We start from the raw sequence: 27,591 nt of genomic DNA on the forward strand, positions 1-27,591 counted from the left end.
TAAATGTGTATCTAGCTGGGGTAATGTAGGCCCAGCACTCTTTCCTGCTTATGCAGGGGGTTGGACTCGATGATCTATTGAGGTCCCTTCCGACCCTAGCATCTATGAATCTATGAGTCACTTAGGTATGGAAATCCCGTGATTGATTAATTTTAGCTCACATCAGCAGTAGCCAGGTACATCACCATTGGATTTGTTTAATCAATGCCACTGTATTTGCCATGTTCTAGAACCTAGAAAATCCCAAGATGGTCCAGTGATCTCCAGTAGTCTCAGCCACTATCGATTCAGTTTCTTTGAGTTGATTATCCTATATCATTAACAGTCTCTCCAGTAGTACTGTTCCCATGGGAAATGCATACTAGGAAAGCATGTGGGAAGACTGGTCTCTGTGGTTATTCAAAGCCCTTCATGGTATGTTTTGATTATCCAAACAATTACCAGAGGTATTTTTGCATTGTTTGTATTTAAGCCAACCCTTTTCCAAGGACTTTGAGTCATGGATATTTCTTGTTGCTCTCACATTTGTTTCCAGCTTGCAGCCCTGCATGCACACCTTCTGTGCTGCCTGCTACTCAGGGTGGATGGAACGGTCATCTCTCTGTCCAACTTGCCGTTGTCCAGTTGAACGAATTTGTAAAAACCATATATTGAACAACTTGGTTGAGGCCTATCTGATCCAGCATCCAGGCAAGTTGGAAAAGTGTGTGGAATGCGCTCTCATGTGTGCATACATATAATGTATTTTGGATATTAATTGCAAACTAAGTCTACCAGCAAAGTGGGGGGAGGGTAAACATGAAGAAAGCAAGTTTAGGAAAATCTGCTTTGCTAGTTTCTCTGATGCTGCTGTAAGAATGTAGGAGAACAAAAACTAACAGCCAATTAGTGTGTCAGAATAAAGTGTAAAACCCAATCATCTGGTTTATTGCATAACCCCTTATACTACTAGATCTGAAGGTGTGTTACAAGAGTTAGGGAATTTAGCTTTGCAAACTTCTTTTTGGGAGAGATGGGTCATCACTGATAGAAAGTACTGAGAGAATAGGCTGGGTTTTTTTTCCAAAGGCTTCTCACTTTTGGCAATCTTGAATATAGGTTTAATTGTGTATTAAATACTCCTTGAAAAATGTATCCTGACTTACTTGTCCAGTATTCCATACTGCCTTTGGAACTGGGAATAGAATTAAGGTCTCTTGGTTTCCATCAGAATCATGTCATGAACGAAGATACTAGGCAATAAAGAATGCAGTCAATTAATCACCAACACTGTGGATCTTGTAAAATTTGTGAAATGGCAATTTTGCTCTTGTGAAGTTGATTTCATGAGCTGGGTACACCTTTTGGAATATCTTTCTTTTTCATGCTCAAATTATGTGTTCTCTCTCAGATAAGTGTCGTAATGAAGAGGACATACGTAGCATGGATGCCCGAAACAAAATCACTCAAGACATGCTGCAGCCCAAGGTGCGAAGATCATTTTCAGATGAAGAAGGAAGTTCTGAGGATCTGTTGGAACTGTCAGATGTAGACAGTGAATCCTCAGATATCAGGTATATGCATTTTGCTTTTGTGTGGATTTAAATACCTGCAATATCAAACTAGGCCAGAGTCTTGCAAAACTGGTATTTAATCCTCGTCTCATTTTGGAGCCCTGGCAGTATTTTCATGATCCACCTATCTGGTTTTAGTTTTTAATTTTTATTTTTGAGGAGCTTTATTTTTGGCTTACCACCCTGGCAGCATGGGGTAGGCTCATGGTCTTGCCAGATGGAGCTCTTAATGCACCAGGTATTAGAGTTAGTCTTTACTGATTTTTAAGTTCTAGATGACATTTTAAACTCTGGATTCTTGTTATATTTTTCAGTATCACTATTATTTTTGGGTTTTTTTCCACCTTCTGACAATCCTGGTGTCCCTCTACCACCTTAGAGCTTGACCACCATGCATCTCCTCTTTCTGTTTTTCTCTTTTCCCTGCATGTGTATTTACTTAAGAATTAAATATTTTTAATGGTTACTGAATTGCTATAAACAATTATGGCTCCTTAGCCTAATGGACATGCAAGGCACTCACTTCACAGCAATGCTGAACTTTTAACTTTTCTTCTTTCAGTCAGCCATATATAGTGTGCAGACAGTGTCCAGGATATCGGCGACACTCTGTTCAGCCACCTCCTTGCCCAGGGCAGGAAGGGGAAGCAGAAGGATTGCAGGCACTGGGAGATGCACCATCCACATCTACTAATTTCCCTGCAGGTCAGTAAGATGGAAAACTTCTTAATGAAGTAGTATTGGGATGCTACAAAGAATGTAGACAGAGAAATTATGATGCATTAAAAGGGAGTTTGGGAGTCTTGTCACAGTTTGTTTGTTCTGCGATTTAACTATTTTGTGTGTATTTTGTATTTATTTTGAAGCCTTAAAGCCAGTTTCCTTTTCCTTTCTGCATTGCCTCTGAATAAGTGGAGTGATATGGCTCACATGTAAATCTTTTCAGCTCTGCAGATGTACGTGTGTCTGTCTATGAGACATTAACTAGCAATTATGGTCCCGCATTAATGTGATCCCTTGATCTGCTCCCCCCTTACCCCCATTATCTAGCTGTCCAAGAGTATGTGTGTCCATCTCAAGGAAGTCATGTGATATGCACATGCTGTTTTCAGCCAATGCCAGACCGAAGAGCAGAACGTGAACAGAATCCGCACATTGCCCCTCAACAATGTGAGTAAAAGTTATTATCTGGGTGCAGATCTAAGGCTCTTCTATTACTTTTTTTTATTACTTTTGAAATCTCTAAGCCTTGACTAGATAAGGCTCTTCCACTAATCATATGTCTATTTGTGAAAGATGTTCTAACAATGTCAGGTCAGTGCTGTTAAAGCCCAAAGAAGCATGATCTTATTTCTTAGGTGGTTGATCGGTTTCCCTTTTGGTTCGGCTCTAATCACAGTAATGTAAACTGTTTTAAAATATATTAGCAGCTTTCTACTGTAGCGTGGAAAAGCTTGAATCTACGTGGTGCATTAAAAAGTTCCTTAAAACTACTGCCTGTGTCAATTTAATTGCCCTGTGGATCAGTGTTGTTTGTCTTGTGTTAACCCGTAATGAATTTGGATCAGTGTGCTGCTTTGTGATATTTTTCTGGCACTGCAGAGTGCATTGGCCCTGACATGGTTTCTCTTTGTGTTGACAGGCACAGTTTGTCTACAGCCATTTTGTCACTTGTACTGGGGCTGCACTCGGATGGCATGTACTGGCTGCTTGGCGCCATTCTGTGGTATGGTGGAAGGTTTGGTTTCCTATAGACTCTAGCTACTTCATGTACAGTAACATCTTGCTTGCTTAAGACTTGGCAAGCTTATTTTACTATTTAAAAAATACAATATTTTATTTTGAGTTAGGCTTCAGCATAGTTACCTAGGAGGGAAGGGATCTATCACCTGGGGAAAAATAAAATAAAATAGTGTGTGTGTTTATGTATATATTAGGGTATGTATATATGTATTAGCTTTGAGGGTATGTCCATGCCTCTAATATGGTGTAAATTGAAGGCTTGCCCTCAAGTAGCATGGGTCCTTCTGGTTTACATGAACTTGTTGGTGCACTATGCCAGAAGCACAGCAAGAAAGACTAGCAGTAAGACTGACTTCCAGAACAGGAACAGGAAATTCAAATGGAAACCTTCTAGGAATCTTGGTTAGAACTTGTCTCTCCTCCTTGCCTGACTTCTTAATTATGGATAATAAAAACAGGGAGTGCTATTCCTGTATGCCAGAAATAGATTTTTGGGCTCTGCATAGGTTTGGTTGGGGGGTTGTTTTTAAACAGGTGGCAAGTGGCCAGGGGGAAACTTGGTCTGAGTCTAGCAGCCTAGATTTCAGGGAAGGGGTAGGCTGTTGCTGGGAGAATAAGCTAAGAGGTGAACCTGGGTTTGGCCCTAGGCAGTGGCACAGACATACTCTGAGACGCTTTGAACACTTGCCCTCATGTCGCATCAGGCACTCTAAGTAGCACATTGTACATTTGAGAATTTTGCAACATTTTGACGTGGTTGGAAAACATATAACTAAAAATAAGACTACCGATTGTCCCCTAGTATTTTAAAACGGGACAGCTTTAACCCGCTTAACAAACTTTTAGAGTATGATTTTAAAATGGGTAAGAGTTATTATAATTACCCAGCTGAATATTTAATTAATATTTCTAAATAGCAGTGCTGATGCATGCTTATCTGCAACAGTAGCTCTTTTGGACTATAGGGGGAGATGTTGGGTACATAATAACTCTTCTTGGATCAGTGCCTGAAGTTGTGAGGCTGAAGGATCACATGCTTTGATGTGTGTTTGAACAAACTAGTATTCTGTGTTTAATACATCTTACAGGAGAAAAAACTTCTTTAGCTATTGCAAACCAAAGAGAATAACTTCCTCTCTTTTTCTTTACAGAAATAAATCTTGGTGACAAGTGTTTAGATGGAGTCCTAAGCAACAACCACTATGAATCAGATATTCTAAAGGTATGTTTAACATTCATTATAGGCCACGTACAAGTATAAGGATGGGTAACTAAGATTGTTTCGGCAGTTTTTGAGGACACACAGTCCTGAAGGAGACCCCTTTTTACAAATCTACAAAAAAAAAAAAGGGAAATTCCAGACCCCTTTTGGACAAGTTACTTTTCACATAAAGCAGGAAACATGTTTTGTACTATATCGTTATCTCAGTTGTCTTTCCTTATGTGAAATTCTTGCCTCATTAAAGTTGATGGGAATTTTGTCATTGACTCATGGGCTAGGATCTCACCTTCTTAGGAAGGTTTTTAACATGCATTTAACTTTGGTAGGACAACTTGCATGTTTAAAGCTAAGCATCTGTAATAGTCTTAGCAAAAAAAGTTAGGGTGAACACGCATTTCTAAATGTCTAAAAATCTTTATCCATACTGTAGTGGTACTGGTAATGAGTTTAAAGAAATATCAGTAACTTTAATTATAAATATCAAGCGTTTCAAAATGCCATTTAGCTGACACCTTTTTCTTGTTACTTTTGAAATCTCTAAGCCGTGACTAGATAAATTTACACTGTTCTTTGTTTCAGGATTACCTGGCATCCAGGGGTTTGACATGGAAAAACATGTTAAATGAAAGTCTATTAGCTCTTCAAAGAGGTGTCTTTTTGCTGCCAGGTAAACCTCATGTATACATTTTGAATGATATGTAATTCAACAACCAGTATTTTGGAGTGGTTTCATACTGTTCTTCAAATTATTCAGAGATTTCTACTAACTGTACAAATTGGCTCCCTCCCCAGATTACAGAATTACTGGAAATACAGTGCTTTGTTACAGTTGTGGCCTCCGTAGTTTTCGAGAGCTCGCCTACCAGTATAGGCAGAATATTCCTGCTGCTGAACTACCAGGTGAGGAGAACCTCATATGCCATGCATGGGAAAATGGGTTAGTACCATTTTTGAAAGAGGCTCATCTCTAGTTCTGCCAAGGGATCCAACCACACAGATTCTTTCCTTTGCTGTAGTCCTGACTGAGGTTTTAAGTTAGCTGCCTTGCTTGCAAGAAATTAAGCATGTATGTGGCCTGCTTAGAGCAGATTTAGTGCCAAAGTCTCCCTGGAGTTATCTAGCCTTCAACATGGTTTAATTTTTTTTAAGTGTAATGACTTGCATACTAAAAATTCAAAAGGGGAATTAAGCAAGCAAAAAAAAAAAAAGTATTAACAAGAAATGCAAGTAAGATGTTGCATCTTTTTAACTGGCTACAAGAATTTGTTCCCAGCATGTATTCTACAGTTCTTGGGCATTAGACTTTCCATATTCAGTATCTTACAAGCAACTGTATCTACTTTTTAATTCCTTTTTAGTTCCAGTCTGCTGGGGACATAGAAGCCTTTCCATTAATCTACTTTTAACTTGGCTATGCTTTCCCACCTTTGTCCAAACAGTCCTTGTTGTTAGCAACAACTTCTTCACTCAGCGACCTGCTGAGAGCCCTCCTTCCACTGTTGTGATTTTGCTATATAACACAGGGCAGCCAAGCTGGCTTTGTGTGCTTTTTAAGTTCTTTGGGTAAAATGTTCTGGGGTTAGGGAGGCAAGCTGGACTACTCAGCCTTACATCTATTATAGCTGTGGGAAAAACTAGAAAAATTCAAATGAACTGTACATGTTTTTTTTCTCAAGTCCTGTTTGGTAATGTATCTAAATAGCCACTGATGTCTGGTATTGTGATCTTATTTCTGTTGAAATGTGTGGTTTCAATAGTGCAGGAACAAATCCTTTTACACTGGGAGCCTGTTACCTTCCAATTCCAAATGGGCATCTCTCTGCTTTAGTAAGCAGTGTTAAAAAAGTAATAATAGTGTAACTTCCTGCACTGTGGTGCAAAAAGGATGCACTTTTTCCTTGTAGCATCTACTTGTAAACTGAAAATCACTTAATGAGGGTTGCTAATGAACTTCAGTTACATCTGTTGTTATTTGCTGCATCTTTTACTGAAAAATTACAATGAATATGTTATTTTTTGGCTTATTTTATAGTGACTGTCACATCACGTCCTGATTGCTACTGGGGGCGCAACTGTCGGACTCAGGTTAAAGCACACCATGCTATGTAAGTTGTACGTTTCATAACTTTTTTCTTTAGCTTAATTAACCCATCCAGAGGTCTAAAGACAGTCATTCTCAAATTATGGATCCTATCTACGGTTCATAAAAAAGAGGCTTCTGCAGTACAAACCCAAACTAGGCGACTTTTTTCTTTTTTGTTGTTGTTGTTTTGCTTTGAAATTGAAACCCATGGACTTTTTTTTAACATGCATTGGTTCGGTTCTAACTGAGGTTGTTATAACCAGTGATTCCTATTTGAAACCACATGATCCGTAGAGATTTTCACTTAGTTTGTATACATGCTTGAAATTCAAATAAGAACTCCATGCAGGTGGAAATCAAAAATGTGGTCACAGTAGCAGCTGTGAACTGAACTAATCATTTTGGCCCAGTTTCATTCTTACTTATTCTGTTTTTTGTCGCTGCAGAAAAAAACTGGGGTGAATCTGAGGAGATGGTAACACTTTGCAGACACAGTAATCTGAAGTGACCTGCCAGTCCTTGTTTCCAAAGTCTCATTCAGTGCTCAAATGTATGAATTGCACTAGGTGAAGCGTGTATGTGTGTAGAGGGGGCAAAGGGGAGCAGATGAAGGGGGATGCGTGTTTGCTACTTGAGTGTGTAATGGTTCTGGGGAATATAGACTCCAGATCCATGTGTGAAAGAAAGATGAGACTTTTGGGTAAGCCATTTTGGTAGCAAGTTTGGTAGACTGGTACCAGATAGGCAATAAAAGGTCTGACCACTAAATACCAGTTGGATGGGATTTCTTGGTCTCTCTTTTTTCTTCCAAACTACCACTGCTTTAACTACGGATACACAGGGGCTTTTCTTCTTAGAAGTACTCTGGTCAGTAACTTAGCCCAGAATGGTTCCCATAGGCTGTACTGGAATCATGTACTGGAAATGCCTGATCTTGCAGGCAAGCTGTTTTTCATCACAGGAGCTGGACTAGCCAGTGCAGCTGCTCTGTTTTCAGGGAAGTTGTACTTGTTCAGTTATAAGCCTAAATTTGGTCAGGAGTTATGACTCCAAAACAAAACAAAAAACTAGCTTGCTTAGCTGGGAGTTGACTGACTCTCTTAAGTAGGAAGTTTAGATAAAGACTCATTTTTGAATAATGATACAAGTTCTCAGTACAATTCATAAAGAAATGCCGTCACTTCCCATTCTACTGAGAGAGTGTTTTAATGAATGAAGGGTCCTGCTCTATACTCATCTAATCCTGTAACAAGAATATGCAATTACCATAATTTTCCTTTAATGTTATGACTACTATGGACTGAGAATAATTAGTCTTTGCAGCTTATGCAGGCAGATCATTAGAAAGACATTAAAAATGTTCATTTTCAGCATCTTTCAGAAGTAAAGATTTTGCAGTGTAAACACCAAATTAATCCTTTTTTGTTTGTGATTTGGAAATCTAAATCCAAAACACCAAAGCTTTCTGTAGTTCTGAGTCCTGTTACCAGGGGAAATTTTCTTGTTGAAGTTTAGGAAATTAATTCAGTTTCAAAGCTTGCCAGCCTTTCTACACAGATTGAAGATGGGTTGTAGGTTTGTTTTTTGTTTGCTTCTGGAATAAAGACTGAAGGAAGCTTTAGAAGAGACTATCTTTTTCTTAATGCCATTAACGATCTGCAAGTCTTGGACAAACTTCTGGTTCCACAGGGATGGAAAAATGCATACCGCTGTTACAGCACCACTTGAACATTCATTGCATTTTACATCACCTGATCCATTAGCAAAATAGTTTTGCTTGGTGCAAATCAGGTTTTGCTTTAACCTTGCATTTGAATTACTTCAACCTCAGTCCCACTTCATGTTCAAACATAAATACAGCCGGTTCCCAATTTGTGGGAAGGAACATTTAATCCACACAGGGAAAAACACAAGGGCAAAACAGATAAGTTGTTGGCAGTAAAAATGTAGTTTCTGCCTAGAATTTGTGGTTACCAGGATGAACACTATGCTTCCTGAATGTAAAGTAACTCATCGTGCTGTCTGCCTCTAGTGGGAATTTTCTTTTTTTTTTTTTTTTTAACTTTAGTGCCAGAGAGATTGCAAGTCATCTTTGATTACAAAAATCAGAGAACACATTTTATGTTGAAATTTATAAGCCTGAGTAATGTGTCCTGAAGACTGTTTAACTGCCAGTCTTGGTTACTATGCTGTCAGGGCAGGCAAGATTTTATTCTTGTGTCCTTTCTCTATTGTATCCTGTATTTAAAGTATGTAATAGTATGGAAGAACATCATTCACAAGTTTTCTTTATGCATAACATAATTAACAAGTATTAGGTAGTAGAGATACTAAAAAATGTTGTGGGAAAATTAGATTGAAGTCTACCTTTAGTTAATATAACAGGCTTCTTGGTTTTCAGTTTTTTGAATAAGAGGTAAGATTAACATATAAATGTGTTACTTTAAGTGTTCATTGCTTTATTTTTTTTAAATATCATATGGGATATAGCCTTGACTTTTACATGGTATATTACTATATGCAGCTATATTAAAGCTTAATACTTTATTTTCTGTTTTTTTTATTTCAGGAAATTCAATCACATTTGTGAACAGACACGTTTCAAGAACTAAGTATTTGTAGTCTGTAGGGAGAGGATGAAGCCTGAAATACAGATCTTACAGTAAATGTTTTCAGGGGATCTTCTTAGTTCCCTCATAGCAGGGAGTCAATAACTTGCATCAGGTACTCTGGTGTGACTTTTTTAATTTGTAGAGTCTTACAGTTGTATATGAGTAAGGTAGAAAACCTTTGTTTAAAAAAAGAAAAGAAAAGTGAAAAGCATTGCATTCCATCCTCATTAGTACAGCGTCCCTATTTCACTATGCTCAAATAACAGCCATAAACTGGAGGACCTAAGAATGAGCAAGGAATGTGTTTGCACTAAATGTGGCAGAAAATGAGAGAAATCCTTAGATTTTAAAATATAAATGATTCGTACCAGTATCTTGTTGGATATTTCAGGAGCCATTAATGTCCAAAAAAAAGGAAACTAAGTCTGCATTTTGTTGTACTCTGGTATTATTGTAGTAGGGCTGGAAAATCCATTAATATTCATTAAATATACTATTAGTATTTCTTAATTTTCAAAAAAGAGCTGATTGATTATATGCTCATCAGAACATGCATTTAACTACTTACTTTCCCCTATCCTTTCAACAACAAGCAACTTCAGGTTGCTGCCCTAATAGTATGTACAGTGCTATGACAGCAAACTATTACTTTTTTTTTAGTTTAGTAGTCCTGTTTCTCTTTAATGTTAAAGATAAAAAATACGCAATCATTTACGAACCAAATTCAAATTTGCAGCAGTAGTTGCCTATGTATGAACAAACTTCTGTTTATTATCTGTAGAGCAACATTATATATCAAAAGACCAAAACAATATTCCTGGTACAAAGCAGTCAGTAAAACAAGTTAGTGCAATTTTTTTAAATGCATTTTTCATTTGTTAGGTTGTAGCACATACACATTTGGTGAAAAAGTTTTAAAAGGCTGTCACTTTAGCAGAAATTATCTACAAAACAGCTCCACAACAGATGAACTTGAGCAATATGGAGGAATTCTTTTGCATTGGGAGGAGGGTTTATAAAAAGGGACACTGATGTCAGTGACATATTGAGTGATTGCAGGCTACACTTTTTTTTCCAAGTGTGTGTTAGAAAAGCTTTCTGAGCATCATAGAATAAAAATAAAAACTGAGTGTATGCAAATATGTCATAATCATGCATTTGAGCACACCAGTTTTTTGGGGGTTTTTTTAAGTCCAGGAGAACAAAGCAGAATGGGAGGAAAGAGTACAAAATTACCTCTGTATATATATTGTTATTTTAAATAAGCCTTGTTTTGCAAACAAAATTTATATTTCAGTACTAAATACATACAATAGTAGGGAGCACAAGATAACACAGCACATTGTATCTGTTCAGTGTCAGTTAATTAAACCAATATATCCAGTGGTGCACACTTTTAATATAAATGCTGATTAAAAATAATGCATTTGTGCTCAGATTTTTATTCTTAAGAATAGCTGCAGCAAGGATGGGTCTATGGACAATATCCCTGCTGCAATTAAAAAGTATACTTTGTGTGGATTTTTCTTCCTAATCTCTGGGCATTTTTTCCTGTGAGCAAGATTGAAATCAGATCTGGAATAATACTTGAAATGTAACAACAAGAGTTTGTTTCTACTTTTTTTACTATAAACTAACAAATATTCTGTTGCATTATTTTATATTTAGAAAGTTTTTGGGTTGTTGTTTGTCATCTTGGGGGGGGGGGGTTGGGGGGGGGGGGAAGAAGATTGGATGAATAGTTATATTATTGTATCTTCTCAGGACAACTATTCCCAGCTGTCTGGTCTCAGTTTCATTGCTGGCTGTGCATGTAGCAAATTGCATGCATTGTGGAAAAAAAATGCCTTTGCACATTACATGCAGAAATGTCGTTTGCATTCTCACTAGCCACTTTTTCCACACCCCAGATAAGCTTTCAGCATGGGCTTGGCACCAGGCTAGAGTTCAAGTCCCTAGTGTGCTGAATTTCTTTTGTTGAGTTACAGAACATGTCTACAGTACTATGTACAATTTCACTTGCACTTATTCAAGCTGTTTGTGTGTATAGGGATGTGTATTACGCAACTTACTAAAATTTGAAAGAAAAATCTCATGCTCTTAACATCTAAACTACCTGTACAGTAGAGATTTGTGAAATTACTTGGATATACCCTCTTTTTTTCCTCCAGTTAGAGAATGAATCTGCCTTTCTATGCATAGGGGGTTGAAGTAGTGCAATTGAATGACTTTTGTGGATATATTATACTTGGAAGAGCTAAGAAACTTTCTTGCAAATAGGGAGGGTGAATAAATCCTGATCTTTATATGCTCTTAAGTAACTAAGGGCATCTTTCATGGGTATTACATACTCTCTATACTAGTTCTTTTTAAATGTATGGTTGCCAGGTGATATTTAGTTTAATGTGATAACTGTATAAACTATGCTTGTGTAATTGTTTAAATACTGTAAAGGTGCAGCATATTTTTTAACCTAAGCACACCCCCACCTTCTTTATAAGAGAGATTTGGGAGCTAAGCGTGAACTGTTATAGATAGGTGTTGTGAAAATCAGGTTAATTATGATAGGGTTTAATGTAGCAGCGAATAAGATAGTCTCCCTCTTTTGAGAAGGTTCTCTTATAAAGAAAGTGGAGCGTAGTTCTTCCAATTTTTTGTGACTTTCTGGACTAAAATGTTATTAATAAAAAAAACAACTCACTGAAGCTTGGTGTTTCTTCTGTGGTTGTAATCTTTCACCTCTGCACTCAGAGCAATAGGATGTTTTTTCTAATGGTTGGTCTTGTTGCCATGCCTTGAAAGTAGCTAACATTTGATACAAGAGGGTATCCAACTTGAACTTGTAATAACGGAGCGTGGAGAGATGGCCCTTGTCTTATGGCATTACAGGGTTTCAGTTTGGCCTCCTTTTAAAATATAGTCACACAGTTGAATAGGATTCTTACCCCTTCCAGATTTTATAACACGTTAGCTGTATGACAACTCTAGCTCTGCTGCACTCAAGCAACTACACAAATACAAGTCTGGTCAATAAGAAACTTCAGTCCGAGGGGCAGGAACAAAGCATTTATTTCCTACTAAAGAACTGGATGCTCTTCTGACTTGAGGAATGGGTACTTCAGCAATTCCATAGTACCTATCACCATTACTGACTCTACCTAAAGTAACATTTAAAAGCCAGCACAGAAACTAATGCTACTGTAATAATAAATATATTCTCAGTGGTCTAGTTCAGAAGTACAGGACCTAAGATTACGAATAACTACTACAAGTGAAAAAGTTAGATTCTGCTATAAGAAACTGCATTCGTGGGTCTAGTGAAAGGAGTTTTTAAAGCTATTAATTTGACTTTGAAAACACTGAAGCCAGTTATCAAGACTTTAAAGTTTTAAAGAACAGGTTAGGATCCTAGCATCTTGAATTGTTACAGTTTTCACAAGCTAAGTTGGGAATTAAAAATCTTTTAATATTGTAGCTAATCCATACCACCTATAGCTTGAGCTAGCTATCCTTCACTCTTCAAAAATAATACTGAATAAAAATTCCCCTCTTGCAAGCTAGAGAGCTGTCAATAAGGCACTTGCCAGCCATCAGGATAGGGTCCTTCTCAGTGACAGTATTATATTTGGGAGCAGAAACCCAAATTGCAATGTGTTGAGCATTTTCTGGAACGCCGCTCCCCCAACCTAATTATACTATTTCTTTCAGCAGTACTTAATAAGTAAAGATTGCTTTTTCACATCTACCCATTCTGACTTTCAATAATGTAATTTCATGCCTCAGGTCATATAATTTTTTTAATTCACTACTTAAATGTGCCAGATGAGGCTTAACTTCAAAAGGCACCCCCAGAAAGAACATGCATATTTTTTAAATTTATATTCAGTTTTCAAGATGGGTATTTTCTTCTTATCTGTTACAGCTGTTTTGGATTAACTGACTATTAGCTGGAGCTGGAGTCCTGTCATTTCTTTACCCTCAGCCTATCCATCCATAGATCGTTTGGAACTTACTGCTGAGTAATTTACCATATTTAACATACTTTGACTTCTTTAAAAAACAAAACAAAATAAAATGAACAAGTAGGTTGTGGTAGGTGATAAGTCAGAGTTGATAACCCAATAGCCTGCGCCATAATGATTTATTTCTTAGGAGTGTGAAAAAGTAACAGTATTGCTTTGTAATCTGCTGGACCTTAAAAATGGCTGAAAGTGAGGTCATTGTATTGTTTCTACTAGTTGACTGCATTTTTCTGCCCAACCACCTGCCTCTACTACATCCACAGTTTCATAGAACTCATTAAACACTAATCTCAGTCAAATTAAGGTAATAACTGTGTATTCAAGTCTATGAAGTGTCTTCTTATAACTCTTCCCTGTTGTTTTGGCCTCTTGTGAACAGTAGAGCTCTTAAAGAAAAGAAAACTACTGTCACAGAACCCAGTTTTTTTATTATTAGTGAGCAAAACAGGGCAGCCTTATACTGCCTTTGGCAGTCCTGCTACCAGCTGCTAGCTAGTGTTTTGTGTGAAAGAGAAGAGGCTGAAGAAATACTTCAAGCACATTGTGAAAGACTATCCTGGCATGTATGATATTGATACAGTAGGTACAGACACTACAAACAGAATCAAGAGTCTAATAAACTGCCTCTGCACTAAGAAAATTAACATATGATACTTTTATTGTAAAATATTTTGTTCTTTTCCCCTCCCCACCCATCCCCAACAGCAGTTGCTGATAGGTACTAGTCACCCAAGTAATATTTTTGAAGATGACTCCTCAGTTCTTGATAATTAGAAATCTAACAACATAAGTAACATAGCGTAATGCCTTTGCATTACAATGTAGCATTGTATATGGAAGCCAACACAATTACATTCTTTATTAAAATACAGAGTATTGCAGAAATCTAAACCTTTTGAGTCATAAATACATTAACTTTTCCCTTTAATTCATGTACTATTTAAAAAAAAACAAGCCCTAGAGCTAGAGTTCTATGTTCTTTGTTTAGGGCAGACTGGTAGATATTAAAGTTAGCTGAGGCCTCTTTTCATGGTTCATTTTTGGAGAACAAGCTACCAAAAGACATATTCTTCTTCAATGTGACCACTGCTGTTACCACACAGTAGTTCTATTTCTGTGTGCATAAATAAATTCTAAACAAAATTATGACCATGCATTTCAGACATTAAGAGATGGCAGAGGAAAGCTAGAATAGCAGATGAAATCATAAATAAGTCGGGACCAAACTGGGGTTAAGTTTTTTAGAAGCCAGATTTAGATGCCTTTGTCTGGAAGGATTAAGATCCCTCATTTGATTCATGGTACAGTGGACATGAGGCAGATTTGACTTGTTGATTTCCCCCCCACACACACACACACGTGTCTTATGGTGTATTTGGAGCCTTTTATCAGTTTAAAGCAGTCCACAAAAAAATTCCTTAACTTTAGGAAAGCCAGATCATTCTTGTTGTAGCTTGCGTACGCATGTACTTCTTGCTGAAACAGTAAAATATCATTGGGAGGCAATTAAAATACTGATACAGTTCTTAAAAGGCAATCGGATTAGCAGAATTCCCTTTGGTTCAGTCTTATGTTGCAAACCTTGGCTTTAATCAGGGTGGCACAGCTACTTAGGAGTTCCTTTCTACAGAGAGCATTCTGAAGTCTGCCCCACTTAGTCTTGCCTGTTGAAGGAAGGGAAATAGTTCTCCAGTCAATGTGCGTTACTAGCAATAAATAGTTGGTTAATACAGTATCATAAAGAGCAGCAGCTGCAACTATCAAGAAACCGATGCTGATAACTTTATTCCTAGTAAATATTTTGTTACCTTGTATACATATTCCTGTTGCCATGAAGAATTGCTTAAAAAGAATGTAGTGCTCCCTTAATGTGTCTGCTAAAAATAACAAAACAAAGGTAGAAAGCGTGACATGCTACTGAATGTTGGAGCTTATATTAATTTGGATGACGTCAGACAGAATGCTAACACTTTGCTTTTACTGCTATGGTGTATGAAGGCCTAGATGTCCTTTAATAACCAGAAAACAGTTGATAATTAGGCTTTGTGCCCAAGTGAAAGTCACCAGCTATAGAAACATGGTTTAAAAGAAATTAATGTGTTTTTTTGTTTTTGTTTTTTTTAAATCCATAAACATGCAAGTTCAAATTCTACCCTTGGCTAGCTAGCCAGGTGTAACTTGAATTGTGCAGATGTGCCCGAGAGCAGAATTTGGTTCATATATTGTAGACAAAAAAAATACAAAAAGAAATATCACAAAGACCCTGAGGACTGGTTTCCATTTCAAACCACAAGCCAAAGTTGTAAATCAAATTTTTCCTTTACCCTACTGCAAGATCATGATTATTCACTATTAAAACCTGTTTATGGAGTCATTTCATCACTCTTCCATAAATTACAATCAAAATTCCATGCCAGAAGAATGGAAGTAGGGCTAGGACTTTGTTACATTCATTAAGCCCAGGTGAACATGATGAACGTGACTTTTACACACTGCTGTCAGTTTATACCCATAACTCTACTCTGCTGAGAGGGAGGAGAAACAAATTAAGCAAAGTTGTCACTCCCCACAGGCCTGACTGTTCCACCACAGAAGATAGCAGCTTAGCGCATCTGTTCTTGCACCCTGATGCTTTTAGTCGCTCAGGTCAAGTCTGAAAGCATCACTGAACTGACATTTGACTTGATGTACAAGCATCCACGGCATCACTCTTCTGTGATGATTTAGTGGTACTGGTGTCTGCAATAGGTGATCTATGCTGGTCTCCGGAAGAGCTACAGGTCCTCAGATGTTCCTTGCCTAAGCCAGGAGACTTTCCCCAAAGAGGGACATCAGGTATGAAGTTGGGGTGCCTAACAGGCCCATCTCCCTTCACAGTCAGAGCCACAGGTGATTTATCCAGCCCAGCCTTCACTGGAACACATGTGACAGTTTGCTCAGGCAGAGCCTCTCCACATTGACTCAGATGCTCTGCTAGGACCAAAGGTTGCTGATCATCCCCTTCTTCAGAAATAACAAAGGTGTGATTGGCTTTGTCTGTTTCTAATGAGAACTCCTTGGTCTTTGAGCCACTGACCAAACTGCTTTTCAAAGAGAAGGAGCCTTCAAGACAGTTTTTTGGGCTCTGGCTTTGGCTGCCAGTTGAAGATACGGCCCCCAAGTGTCTTGAAGAATCCAAGGACCTTGCATGTTTGCAATCAGGGGAGCTAGTTAAAAACCCAAAGTAGGGGTTCCCAAACCTGGATTTCTTCAAGTTACAGGAGCTCAGCTTCCGCTGCCTCTGTGCAGACTGGGTTAGTGGGTATGATGCATTACTGGTAGATGAGTCGGAGTAAACAGGCTCAGAGGTGCCCTCTACCTCAGTGTCAGAAATTACTTTTCTAGTTGCTGCACCCTGGTTTCTTGAAGATGTAGAGAAACGCTGCCAAAAGAATAAGTTAACAGAACAGGCTTTTAACCATATAGGAGTTAACAGTTAAATATCTTGCCCTGGTTGAGAAGCCATACTGCTTCCTTTCTTTTCCCAAAGCACTAGGTTGTGGAGATAGAAAAGGATTTTTGTTAGCTCTAGAATAGGCTTTAAGTTTGTGGACTTCAGAAATCAATGAGACGATCTTGGGCCTACGGATTTCCCACAGTACAGAAAAACAACTGAAAGAAACTAAGATGTAACCAGAAAAAGAGATGCCAGTGATTCAAGACTGATGCTGAAGCTGCTGTGAGACTGTTTCTAAAGAGTAAGCAATCCTTCATCCAAGTGCTTAAGCCTGGGAAGTGTAGCTTCCCATCAGGACTTTAGGATCAAGCTCCTCATGATTTGTTTTTCAGAAATAAGAACACTGGGGACTGGACCATTAGATCTCAAACAATTAGGAAGGGAAAGGGAGCTTATATAAGAAAGCAGCAGAGTTGCTGTGCAATATCAACCTTTCTTTGGGTGTCATTAGGGGCATGGAATGCAACTCCTATTTCTTCCTTGTAAATACTTACACCGCTGTCCACCAGCTTGCTGAAGGGGCTGGTAGTGCTCCAACTGCACCACTTTTTCTGTAATTGAGGTATTGGAGCCAATAAATCATGAAAAGTTCGGGCACTCCAAGTTCGTTGTCTTGAATAATGGTTTTCTGCTGCTACATTCCCTTTGTCGATGGTGCCTGCTCCTGGGGCCAAGTGATCAGAAGTCAGCCAACTGGACACAGAGGCTGGACTCGTGATACTTCTCTTTAGTTTTTTGTCCTACAAGAGCAAAAAAAATTAAGTGAGGATCATTTTCGGTTTCTTTTGGCCAATGATCTCCAAACCACTTTACTAGCTAAGGCCTCAGTGGCATAAAAGGACTACAGCTGTCAGAGGAAGGACTTTGGTTCTTTAAATGGAATAAGATAGGTCAGTCTGTACATCACCTGTCTACAGTATGGTTAAAACAGGAAGCGATAAACCCACCAAGTTACCCACCCCACAGAGTAGTTGTGCCTGGCATTCCTTTTCTAAATTGTCTGTGATATATGAAACCTGAACATTTTTTAAATTACTAGTTTTAAGTGAAACCTTGAGAACCAAGGCTAAAGATAACTTAGTTTGAACCTGATTGGACCAAATTTGACTGTCCCCTGTAGTTTCTGCTAGCAGAAGTGATTTGTCAAGATATAGGTCCAGGGGAAGAACAGAATCCTGTCCTTTCTTGTTGGCTAAGAAAGAAGCATATTGGCTCAGAGGTTGTGGTTCAAATGTTGGACAATATTGCTTTCAATATTAAGCTTTTTTTTTAAAAAAAAAAAAAAGCTAATGGTAGGATTTAATTCCAATAATTGGTCCTGACACACCGGTGGCTTTATTTCATATGTAGTTTAATATCAGTAATACCTTAACCTCAGTGTCATGTTTCCTTGCTTTTTTCAAATAAAAAATGAATGTAACATGAATTTACATGAATCTAGCTTCTTTTCAAAGGATATGGATCCAAAATATTTCTGGACCTGGTGGTTTATTATAAAAAGCATGATTCACATCTCCACCATCCTCACCCTCCACCAATTCTAGCTCCTACAAACTTCTCAGTCTAAAACCAAGAGCTTGTACTGCCTGGGCTAGAAAACTGAGATCTATTAGCTTATGGCAGCAGCAAACTGAGGTCCCCTTTAGTCAGTCTGGCCATAAAGAGGGCTGAAGCACACTATGTAAGTGTAAGTTGCCTGTAAAATTCATGTTACATTCATGATGTCCCTGCTACTGGCGTGCTGCCCGTGAACACAGCGTGCCATAAAAAGCCAAGATGCAGAGCCATGGATCCCCTTTAAAAAGTCAAACAAATGCTATCAATAGACTGCAGTACAAAGAGAAGCAGATGGTGATGGCAAAAACACAGGCTTAAGAGTTGTTCTAAAATAGACACATTGCTTGTTTTCTTAGAGGTTGTCTATATGCCCACACAATATAGCCAGGATGCATTTCTTCCACTCATCAGCATCTTTCCTCATCTCCACAACTGTAGTAGCACAATGCAGAATTTATTTGCTCCCCCAGCTGTTGCCTGGGTATAGCTTTGACTCTTGACAGTGGATTAGTTTTCTGCTATGTTGTTAAAAAAGAGCCAGCCTATCACTGACCCCTCCCCAGCAGAACTCAGGCCCATTCTCACTGGGAGGCAAGGGAGCTGGTGGCCAACTACTATTTCTCAGTAAAAGGATTTGGATAATCTTTTCTGCAAAGCTTCTTACAGTTTTCTTTGTCTAGACAAGCATTTCTGGTAAGGCAAGTCTGGAAGCCTTGTTTATTGTAAAGGCTCAAGATTTCACACCTCCATAAACATTAGGGTAATGTCGCAACTCATGCCAAGAGAACAACAGTCCAGTAGATGACCTGAACTATGTGCCCAGGGCTGGCTCATAGAAGGTGGTGCAAACAAATCAGGACATATAAGAGACTTGTGCTGAAATTAAGAGCCCTATTTCCAAATCTCTACAGATACAGTTGTACTCAAGGTCAAATCTGTGCCTTGCATTTAAATCGAGTGTGCAAATCAGTACATGCACGTCTAATAGCCATAATGCAGGCATAGTATGTTCCTAGATCAGGCAGCATGGCTCCTAGCATGCTGAAAATCCAGGATTTAGATTTCTTTGTATCCTTCCTGGTGAGGTCCACCACATCTGTCATCAACAAGCCTGAATCTAAACACCTAATCCAGAGTCTTTTAAGTTTGGCCATGAACAGGTACCTATGTAGGGATCCTACTGAATTATCAGCCCTTTACTCTAAGATCAAATGAGGTGTCATTTTGACATTTTATATCCTCCAATACATCACATGGGCACAGCAATAATGGCCTATAAAGGTGCTGATTATCTGCAAGATGGTTATTGCAAGATGGTTATTTCTGAGGAATCTGTGAATGCTCAGAACTTCATGGAGGAAAGGGGCAAAATACAGATTTTCCATCCTGAGCTACTCTCATCACCACCAGGTGGTAGTCTTACCAATAGGGAGAAGCACCCAGGAGAAAGAGTATACATCTTGCAAAGGCCTATTCTCTCAGTCTACCCACTTCAGGATAGAGAGCCAGTGGTGATGATACAGGCAGAAAGCATGCATCAGATAACAAAGAATTGCAACAAGGGAAGATCAGGTTGGATAGTAGGAAAAAAACCTCTCACTAGGAGGGTGGTGAAGCACTGAACAGGTTACCTAGAATGGTGGAATTGCTACCCACGGAGGTTTTCAAGGCCTGACTTGGCAAAGCCCTGGCTGGAATGATTTAGTTGGATGGTCCTGCCTTGAGCAGGGGGTTAGACTAGATGACCTCCCAAGGTCCCTTCTACTCCTAATTTTCTATGATTCTATGAATAGTTTTAAACCTAAACTGATTTCTCTTTGTGCACGGTGTTTCTTCTCTTCAGATTCTAAGACTTTTAAAACGCAAAGTGCTGCTGTAGATTGACCAGTTAGCCACTGGAAGAAGGACAAGCATTAAACCAGGGGCGGGCAGAGTCCAGCCCATGGGCTCCATCCAGCCAGACTCCATTTCCCAGCAGCCTCTGCCTGCATGGCTGGGGCTGGGGCTGGTCTCCACGGAGACCCCAGATGCAGTTGCGCTATGATAGCACAAGGCTAGGGTTGCCAAGGAGACTAGCCCCAGCCACACTGGCAGGGCTGGGGGCTGCTCTGGAGCTGCTGGGATCTTTGTTTCAGTAGTCACTACTGAGATGGAAGAGAGCACATCTGGGTCAGCCAGCTGAGTGCATATTTGTTACAACTTCAAGAAAATCCCACCCAAACTTATTTCTTCAGGGACTATGCTGCCTTATACCGGCCTCCAATAAGAGCTAGATATTACAGATTCATAGTCGGAAGGGACCTCAGCGGACCATCTAGTCTGACCCCCTGCCTCTGGCAAACAAGAAAAGTCACCAACCCTGGGGTCATGTGATCCCAGCCAGGTGCCTTTCCAGTCTTTTCTTGGGAGCCCATTCCAGATCCTGGCAACCCTGACCATGAAGAACTTTTTTCTAATGTCCAGTCTAAACCTACTCTCTAGTAGCTTATGACCATTGTTCTGGGGGTGCCCTGGTAAACAGATCGTCACCTGCTTCATGTTGCTCTCCCCTTATGAATCTGTATGTTGCCACAAGGTCTCCTCTCAGCCTTCTCTTGGAGAGGCTGAAGAGGTTAAGGTCCTTTAGTCTTTCCTCGTAGGGCCTTCCTTGCAGGCCTCTAATCAGGCAAGTGGCTCTTCTTTGGACCCTCTCCAGGTTGTCCATATCCTGCTTGAACGGTGGCATCCAGAACTGGACACAGTATTCCAGCTGCGGTCTGATCTGTGCCTCATAGAGGGAGAGAATCACCTCCCTGGACCTGTTTGCGAAGGACCTAGGGATGCACGACAAGGTGCGATTGGCTCTGCCAACTGCTTAAATCACATTGGTGACTCACGTTCATCCTGGAGTCAACAGTGACTCCAAGAACTTTTTCTGCCTCAGTGGAGCTGAGAAGGTCGCCCCCCAGCCTGTAGGTATGATGGCAGTTCTTCCTCCATAGATGCAGCACCTTGCACTTGTCCTTATTGAATTGCATCCTGTTGCTCTCTGCCCGCTTCCCCAACCTGTCTAGGTCAGCCTGGATCTGGTTCCTCCTCCCCAGGGTGTTAGATGCACCCCCATAATTTTGTGTTGGCCGCAAGTTTGGACAGGGTGCTTCTCGCCCCCTCATCCAGATCACTGATGAAGATGTTGAACAGCACCGGCCACAGAACTGAGTCAAGGGACTCCACTGCCCACATCTTTCCAGGTTGACACCAACCTGTCCACTACCACCCTCTGAGTGTGACCCTTGAGCCAATTTGCTACCAAGTCTACCATGTAATCATCCAAGGCAAATCCCCTCAGTTTATTTATAAGAATGGTATGGGATACCCTGTCAAAGGCCTTCTCAAAGTCCAGATAGATAACATCCACCTTGACTTCTGCATCTAAACAATTGGTGGCCTGGTCATAAAAGGAAACTAGGTTAGTCAGGCAGGACCTGCCTGCTAAAAACCCATGTTGGTACCCCTTCACATCACATTAGCCAGTGGGCTCCCACAGATGTGCTCCTTGATAATTTTTTCTAGGATTTTCCCAGGGATAGAAGTAAGACTGACTGGTTTATAGTTCCCCAGGTCCTCCTTCCTCCCCTTCTTAAATATTAAGACGATGTTAGCCCTCTTCAAATCCTCCGGAGCCTGACCCAAACACCATGAGCACTCACTCATATATCCTTGCCAGTGGATCAGCTATGACCCCCGCCAATTCCTTCACTACCCATGGGCGGAGTCCCTCTGGTCCTGGTGATTTGAATACGTCCAGTCCTTCCAAGTGTCTTTTTACTGTGTCGGCACTGACCGTTGGTTGGCTGATGTTCCCTTTGTTGGTGTCCTTGATGTATGTTGAGGGTTTGTCTAGATTCCCATTTAAAACAGAGGCAAAGAACTCACTGAAGAGCTCTGCTTTGTCCCTGCTATCCATCACTAAGCCCCCCTGCCCATCCTGTACGGGTCCTCTGCTACCCTGCACCCTCTTTTTACTCCCAACATACCTAAAGAAGGACTATTTATTCTCCTTAATCCCTGACGCTAGCCTGAGTTCTAGAGCTACCTTGGCCTTCCTGACTGACTTCCTGCAGGTACGGGCCAAAGAAGTATACTCCTCTAGCTGACTGCTCCTCCCAGCATACGTCTGGGTAGTTAAGGTCCCCCATGACTACCATATCGCTAGACCTCACAGCCTCTTCTAGCTGCTTGGAAAATTCCTGGTCTAGCTCATCGTCCTGCTGCGGTGGCCTGTAGTAGACCCCCACTAGATCCCTTTCACCCCAAGCCCCTTGGATCCTAACCCACAGAGTCTCTGCTTGACTACCCTCTGACCCTAATTTGATTAGGGAAGATGTGTACTGTTCTTTGACGTAGAGAGCAACTCCCGCACCTTTTTCCCCTACTCTCCTTCTCCTATACAACCTGTAGCCCTCTATTCCCACCACCCAGTCATGAGAAGAGTCCTACCAGGTTTCAGTTAGTCCCACTAGGTCAAAGTTGTTGCTCGCTAGCAAGAGCTCTAGGTCCTCCTGCTTGTTTCCCATGCTTCTGGCATTTGTGTATATCCACCTAAGTCCCCTTGTGGCTGTCCCTGGTCCCCCCTCAAACTGCTGTCTAATAGAATCTTTGCTACATACCTGGGCTGATCTTGTGGGTGGCTCTTGGTTTGGTATTCTGTGGCTCCCTCCGTATTCCTTCTCCCCTTCCCCTGATGAATCTAGATCCACTACTTAGTGCCCCCAGTATAGAGTCACCTGAGATACAGAAGCTACCAAGATCCTTCACTTGTTCTACACTTAGCACAAAACAAACTGATGACTCTGGAAAGATTTGAAGTATTGGGTCATAAGTGATTTAAACTGGGTGCGTCTAAATGTGCAATTTACTGCAGAGTAGATTAATTACCCCCACATTAAAGTGTTACCGTCTACATGTGTGCCAGGAAACTAATTATCTCTGCTGTCAGATAGTGCTGTCAGGGACAGTACTAATATCTTATAGCAGAGTAATTAACTGCACTGAAATACACATGTAGATGGTGACCAGACAGGGGGGCCAGATTCTTGGCTGCCACCCAGCCCCGCAGGTTCAACACCCTCATGCCCACCACCGCCACCACCCAAAGCCCATAGTTGACGCCCCATGCCCCCTGCCAGCCCAGGCCTGTTCTACCCCAGCTCAAACTGCTGTTGTCCCAGGCGCATGTGTAAATACTGCACCTGGGAGCAGTTTATTCCAACTCGAAGAGCTCTGGAGCTCATTGCTTCATCTTAATTTCACGTGTAGATACACCTACTGATGCTTAAATCACTACCCTGCATGCTTGAGCCAAATGTGAGCACAACTGCTTGTCAACCACCTGCATTTCCAAAGAAACACCTGGAAGACCTGCAAGAAAGTGAACTAATAAGAGTACCAGCCAGACGAGAAAGGCCTCTATGCAGCTTTAGTTTTTATAAACAAAAACAATTAATTCTCCAAAGAGTCCTGCCAGTCTCACAGGAAAGGCCCAATTTATTGGCAGGTATCTAATAACCTTCAGAAACAGCCATGCAGAATAATTATTCCTGGCAAATGGAGAAACTGAAGTACTGAACAAGTGATCATGCAACTTGCCTCCATGGAGTCCATGGCAGAGCCAGATGCAGGATGTGAGAAGTCCAAATCCCAGTTCCTTCTTCCAATCATTAGAAATTATTTCATGCCAAATTCTATCTTCAGGAAATGTTAGCACCTAAGTTAGCCGCGCTGGGCATGTCATAGAACCTGTTGGCACTGCTCTCCCCTGACATGAAAGATTCATTTTGGTATTCTGATCCCATTCAGTCTCACTTGCTCTCCAAGTCAACAACAGCCAGATTTGCTATGAAGACCAACCACAGAACATGTCATGGTGTGGCCACTCTGGTTAAGGAACTGTGTTATTCAACCATGAAATCTCCAAATCAGCCTCAACCAGCAAGAGCATTGGCCACTACAATAAGGAGGGGCTGAAAAGTAATAAGAAACAGGAGAGTTCCTGAAGGACCTGGTAGGTACAGTGTTCAAAGGATATGCTGGGAGAAAGTAGAGATGTGGATCTGAAATGCTGGACCCAACCTGCAGAAGTTGTTAAATCCCCAACCCCATTGCCCATATGGGTGTACCTGTATTCTGTATGTGGTAAAACTCAACCCACTGGGACCAGGGCCAGCTGAAATAATAAATACTTCATCACTCCCAGTTTCGGTGGTCACTGCTGATGTGGAAGAAGGCACATCTGGGTCAGTCAGCTGAGGAGAGCGGTCTGTGCTGCCACCAGATGAAGTGACTATGGGGAAAAGATAAAGATTTCTCAAATCCTTAGTCTAAGCAAATACCCTAAACACTTTTTTTCAACCTACCACGGGTAGAACTGCAAAAAATAACCCCTGGTTGCTATACAGATCTGCACAAAAAGTCAGCCTGTCACTGAACCATTAAACTTGCCCTATTCTGCTGAAATCTGGAGAGAAGCCAAAGTGGACTAAAATCCAAAAGCCCATATTCAAACAGAGCTGGGCCAAACCTTAACATCATATCCAAACTCCCATATTTAGTTCTGGATTGGAACCTATACAGTATGTGGATATAAGAGATGTAGTCTTAGTGCTGTTCATGGGGTTCAGGCAATCTCAATCTCAAATGAGCTCCAAAAAACCTCCAAAATTGTGCTCATTGCATATGAAAGTTTATGATCTTTTTTGTTAAGATCAAAGAGCTCTGAAGACTCAGACTGCCAGATCTGTCCAATCACAATCTTCTCAGTGACCTTTCCCCATAAAAGGACAGTTGGAAGCTGTCACAGTGAGTAATGCAGTCAACTCAGGGTTGATTTAAGCCGGACTTGAGCTCTTTTCTAGCCAACATTTTTGAGACAAACATTGATGATCTCCAACACAAGGCCCAGTACCAACCCACCCCCCGGCCTTTTACCAGCCAGAAGAACAGGGGTACAACTCATAGATCATGGCTTTAATGGATCCATCAAACCACAGACAGTGTCAATAGTTGAGCCTCTCACGGCCTCATTTGGACTGCACTACAGTAAATAGCTTACTCTTAATTAGCATCATATTTGGGCCCAATTTTGTTTAGGATCTTCTTCAATGACTTGGAAATGGGTGCACAGTGAAATCTCCAAGTTTGCAGATGATACCAAATTATTCCATGCAGTTAAGTCTGATGGGAAGGAGCTGCAGAAAGATCTCACCAAGCTAAGTGAGTGAGCAAAAAAATGGCAAATGAACTTCAGTGCTGATAAGTGAAAGGTAATGTACCTGGAAGGGAATAGGAAAAAAAAAAAAAAAAAAATGGAGAACATCATCATGCCATTATACAAATCCATGGTGTGCCCACATCTTGAATACTGTGTGCAGTTCTGGTCTCCACATCTCAAAAAGGGATGTAGTAGAATTGGAAAAGGTACAGAGAAGGCCAACCAAAATGATCATGGGTATGCAACTGATGCCAAACCAAAAAAGACTAAAAAGGCTAGGACGCTTCTGTTTGGAAAGGCAGTGGCTGAGGGGGGATATGATAGAGGTCTATAAAGTCATGAAGGGTGTGGACTAAGTAAACAGCGAACTGTTGTTCACCAAGTCCCAAAATACTAAAACTAGGGGGGCACTTGCTGAAATTACTAGGAGACAGCTTTAAAATTAACAGGCAAAAACACTTTTTTTCTTTATGCAACATACAGTTGACTTGTAGGATTCATTGCCACAGGAGGTGGTAAAGGCAGATAGCATAGCCAGGCTGAAGAAGAAACTAGACAAATTAATAGATTATAGATCTGTTTAACAGCTGTTGAACAGAATGGTTGGAGATCTCTGGCATCTCTATACCAATAATGCTGGATATCAGGAAGGATAATGGATAGGGAACAGATCACTCTAGATCGGGGTGGGCAATTATTTTGGGTGGAGGGCCACTTACTGAGTTTTGGCAAAGCATTGAGGGCCACATAGCTAGGGCAGATTAAAAATTTTAGAAAATTAATATTAGGGGCCCCACAGGCCAGACAGAATGGCCTGGCAGGCCACAACTGGCTCGTGGGCCACATTATGCCCACCCCTGCTCTAGATCTACTCAGTTCAGTGCTCTCTCACTACCAACCACTCCTGCTGCTGTCAGAGGCAGGATACTGGGCAAAGTGGACCATTGGTCTGACCCAATATGGTACTTCTTGTTTTGCTGTGGACATATGGTTACTCCAGGTAATCCAACACACACAAATTCCACAAAGCCATTCTCCTCAAATGAGGAAGGCATAGAAGAAAAACCTCCAGATTTTCTAGGTGTTTTTGCTGCCAGGTCTGTGACAGAATGAACCAAGGACACATCTGCTCTGCTAATCTTGCATCAATGCTATGCTGTTGGAAGGGACAGGTTTTATTAGCAGAGTTCTGAAATGACACTGCTGAGTGTTGCTTGCAAGGGAATTGCTCTACCAGCGCAAATGGAAAGGGCAGTAAGAGATAACCCCACAGTAAAAGCCTTTTGTATGGGATGCCTTGTATGAGATCCACATCACTTTGCACACAGCTGGAGAAGCAGCTCCTGGGAAGGAGAATGAATTCCCTTACCAGACAGCGGGCTCTAGGCTGAACCAACATGTGCTGCTTACCCACTTGGTCCCAGCTGACAGAGTGGTTGTTGTTTTCATTCTCTCGACTTGGCACCACAAGCTGGAGCTCATTGATATCAACAGCAGAGTTCTGGATCCCATTCTACAACTCAGAACATGCCCCAGTAAACATCTTCAGATAAACAACATAACAGCCAATGTGCAAAAGAGAAACAAATTACTGAAACAATTAACACTAACCTCCTGGTCACTGTGCACATTGGCAGGGCTCCTTTTGGGACACATTTTCTGCCTGAGAAAGAGAGCAAACAGCCCAAGAATGAGTTAGAAATTCCAAAGGAGGAAAGTTCTCGTCCGTGGTCATTCTAATGGGGGACAAAAAAAAAAAAAAAAACAGAACACAACTGAATGACTATGCACTTACATTTCTACTTCTGAGAGTCCAAAGCACTTTACCAGCCTTCTTGTAGCAAGGCCAACAAGGGAAAACGCATCTCAGTAGGAAGTCAACCAGGGCAGAAGAAGTTAACTAGGCTTTCCAAGATACTACAACGGGTCTGCAGCAGAACCAGAAGTGGAAGCCACGCATCATCTCAAGTACCATTAAACTCTCCTCAAAAGAGCAGACTTTTAGTTTCTCCCTTAGTCTTGTGCTGGAACATAATTCAGTAACCTCGTTAATA

General features: G+C 40.6%; 2 protein-coding genes across 5 annotated transcripts in view; one reads left to right on the plus strand and one right to left on the minus strand.

Annotated features, from left to right (window-relative positions):
• CHFR (checkpoint with forkhead and ring finger domains) overlaps positions 1–10,864 on the plus strand; it is a 26,687-nt gene extending 15,823 nt beyond the window's left edge. For all 3 annotated transcript variants that reach the window (XM_019539006.1, XM_019539007.1, XM_019539008.1), the window contains exons 9-18: positions 536–690; positions 1,391–1,553; positions 2,116–2,258; positions 2,604–2,723; positions 3,196–3,279; positions 4,448–4,518; positions 5,098–5,185; positions 5,311–5,418; positions 6,551–6,623; positions 9,171–10,864. In XM_019539006.1, coding sequence (XP_019394551.1) covers positions 536–690; positions 1,391–1,553; positions 2,116–2,258; positions 2,604–2,723; positions 3,196–3,279; positions 4,448–4,518; positions 5,098–5,185; positions 5,311–5,418; positions 6,551–6,623; positions 9,171–9,213 — 1,048 coding nt within the window. In that variant the 3' untranslated portion in view covers positions 9,214–10,864. The remainder of the gene's footprint in view (positions 1–535; positions 691–1,390; positions 1,554–2,115; positions 2,259–2,603; positions 2,724–3,195; positions 3,280–4,447; positions 4,519–5,097; positions 5,186–5,310; positions 5,419–6,550; positions 6,624–9,170) is intronic.
• Positions 10,865–11,378: 514 nt separating this feature from the next.
• LOC109312752 overlaps positions 11,379–27,591 on the minus strand; it is a 48,164-nt gene continuing 31,951 nt past the window's right edge. For both annotated transcript variants that reach the window (XM_019539005.1, XM_019539003.1), the window contains exons 3-7: positions 27,149–27,200; positions 26,948–27,050; positions 24,447–24,610; positions 17,226–17,471; positions 11,379–16,656 (exon numbers count right to left, since the gene is read on the minus strand). In XM_019539005.1, the coding sequence (XP_019394550.1) occupies positions 15,898–16,656; positions 17,226–17,471; positions 24,447–24,610; positions 26,948–27,050; positions 27,149–27,200 (1,324 nt within the window). In that variant the 3' untranslated portion in view covers positions 11,379–15,897. The remainder of the gene's footprint in view (positions 16,657–17,225; positions 17,472–24,446; positions 24,611–26,947; positions 27,051–27,148; positions 27,201–27,591) is intronic.

The sequence above is a fragment of the Crocodylus porosus genome, unplaced genomic scaffold (genome assembly GCF_001723895.1).
Source record: "Crocodylus porosus isolate Cpor-Errol unplaced genomic scaffold, CroPor_comp1, whole genome shotgun sequence".
In the NCBI taxonomy this organism is placed as follows: domain Eukaryota; kingdom Metazoa; phylum Chordata; order Crocodylia; family Crocodylidae; genus Crocodylus; species Crocodylus porosus.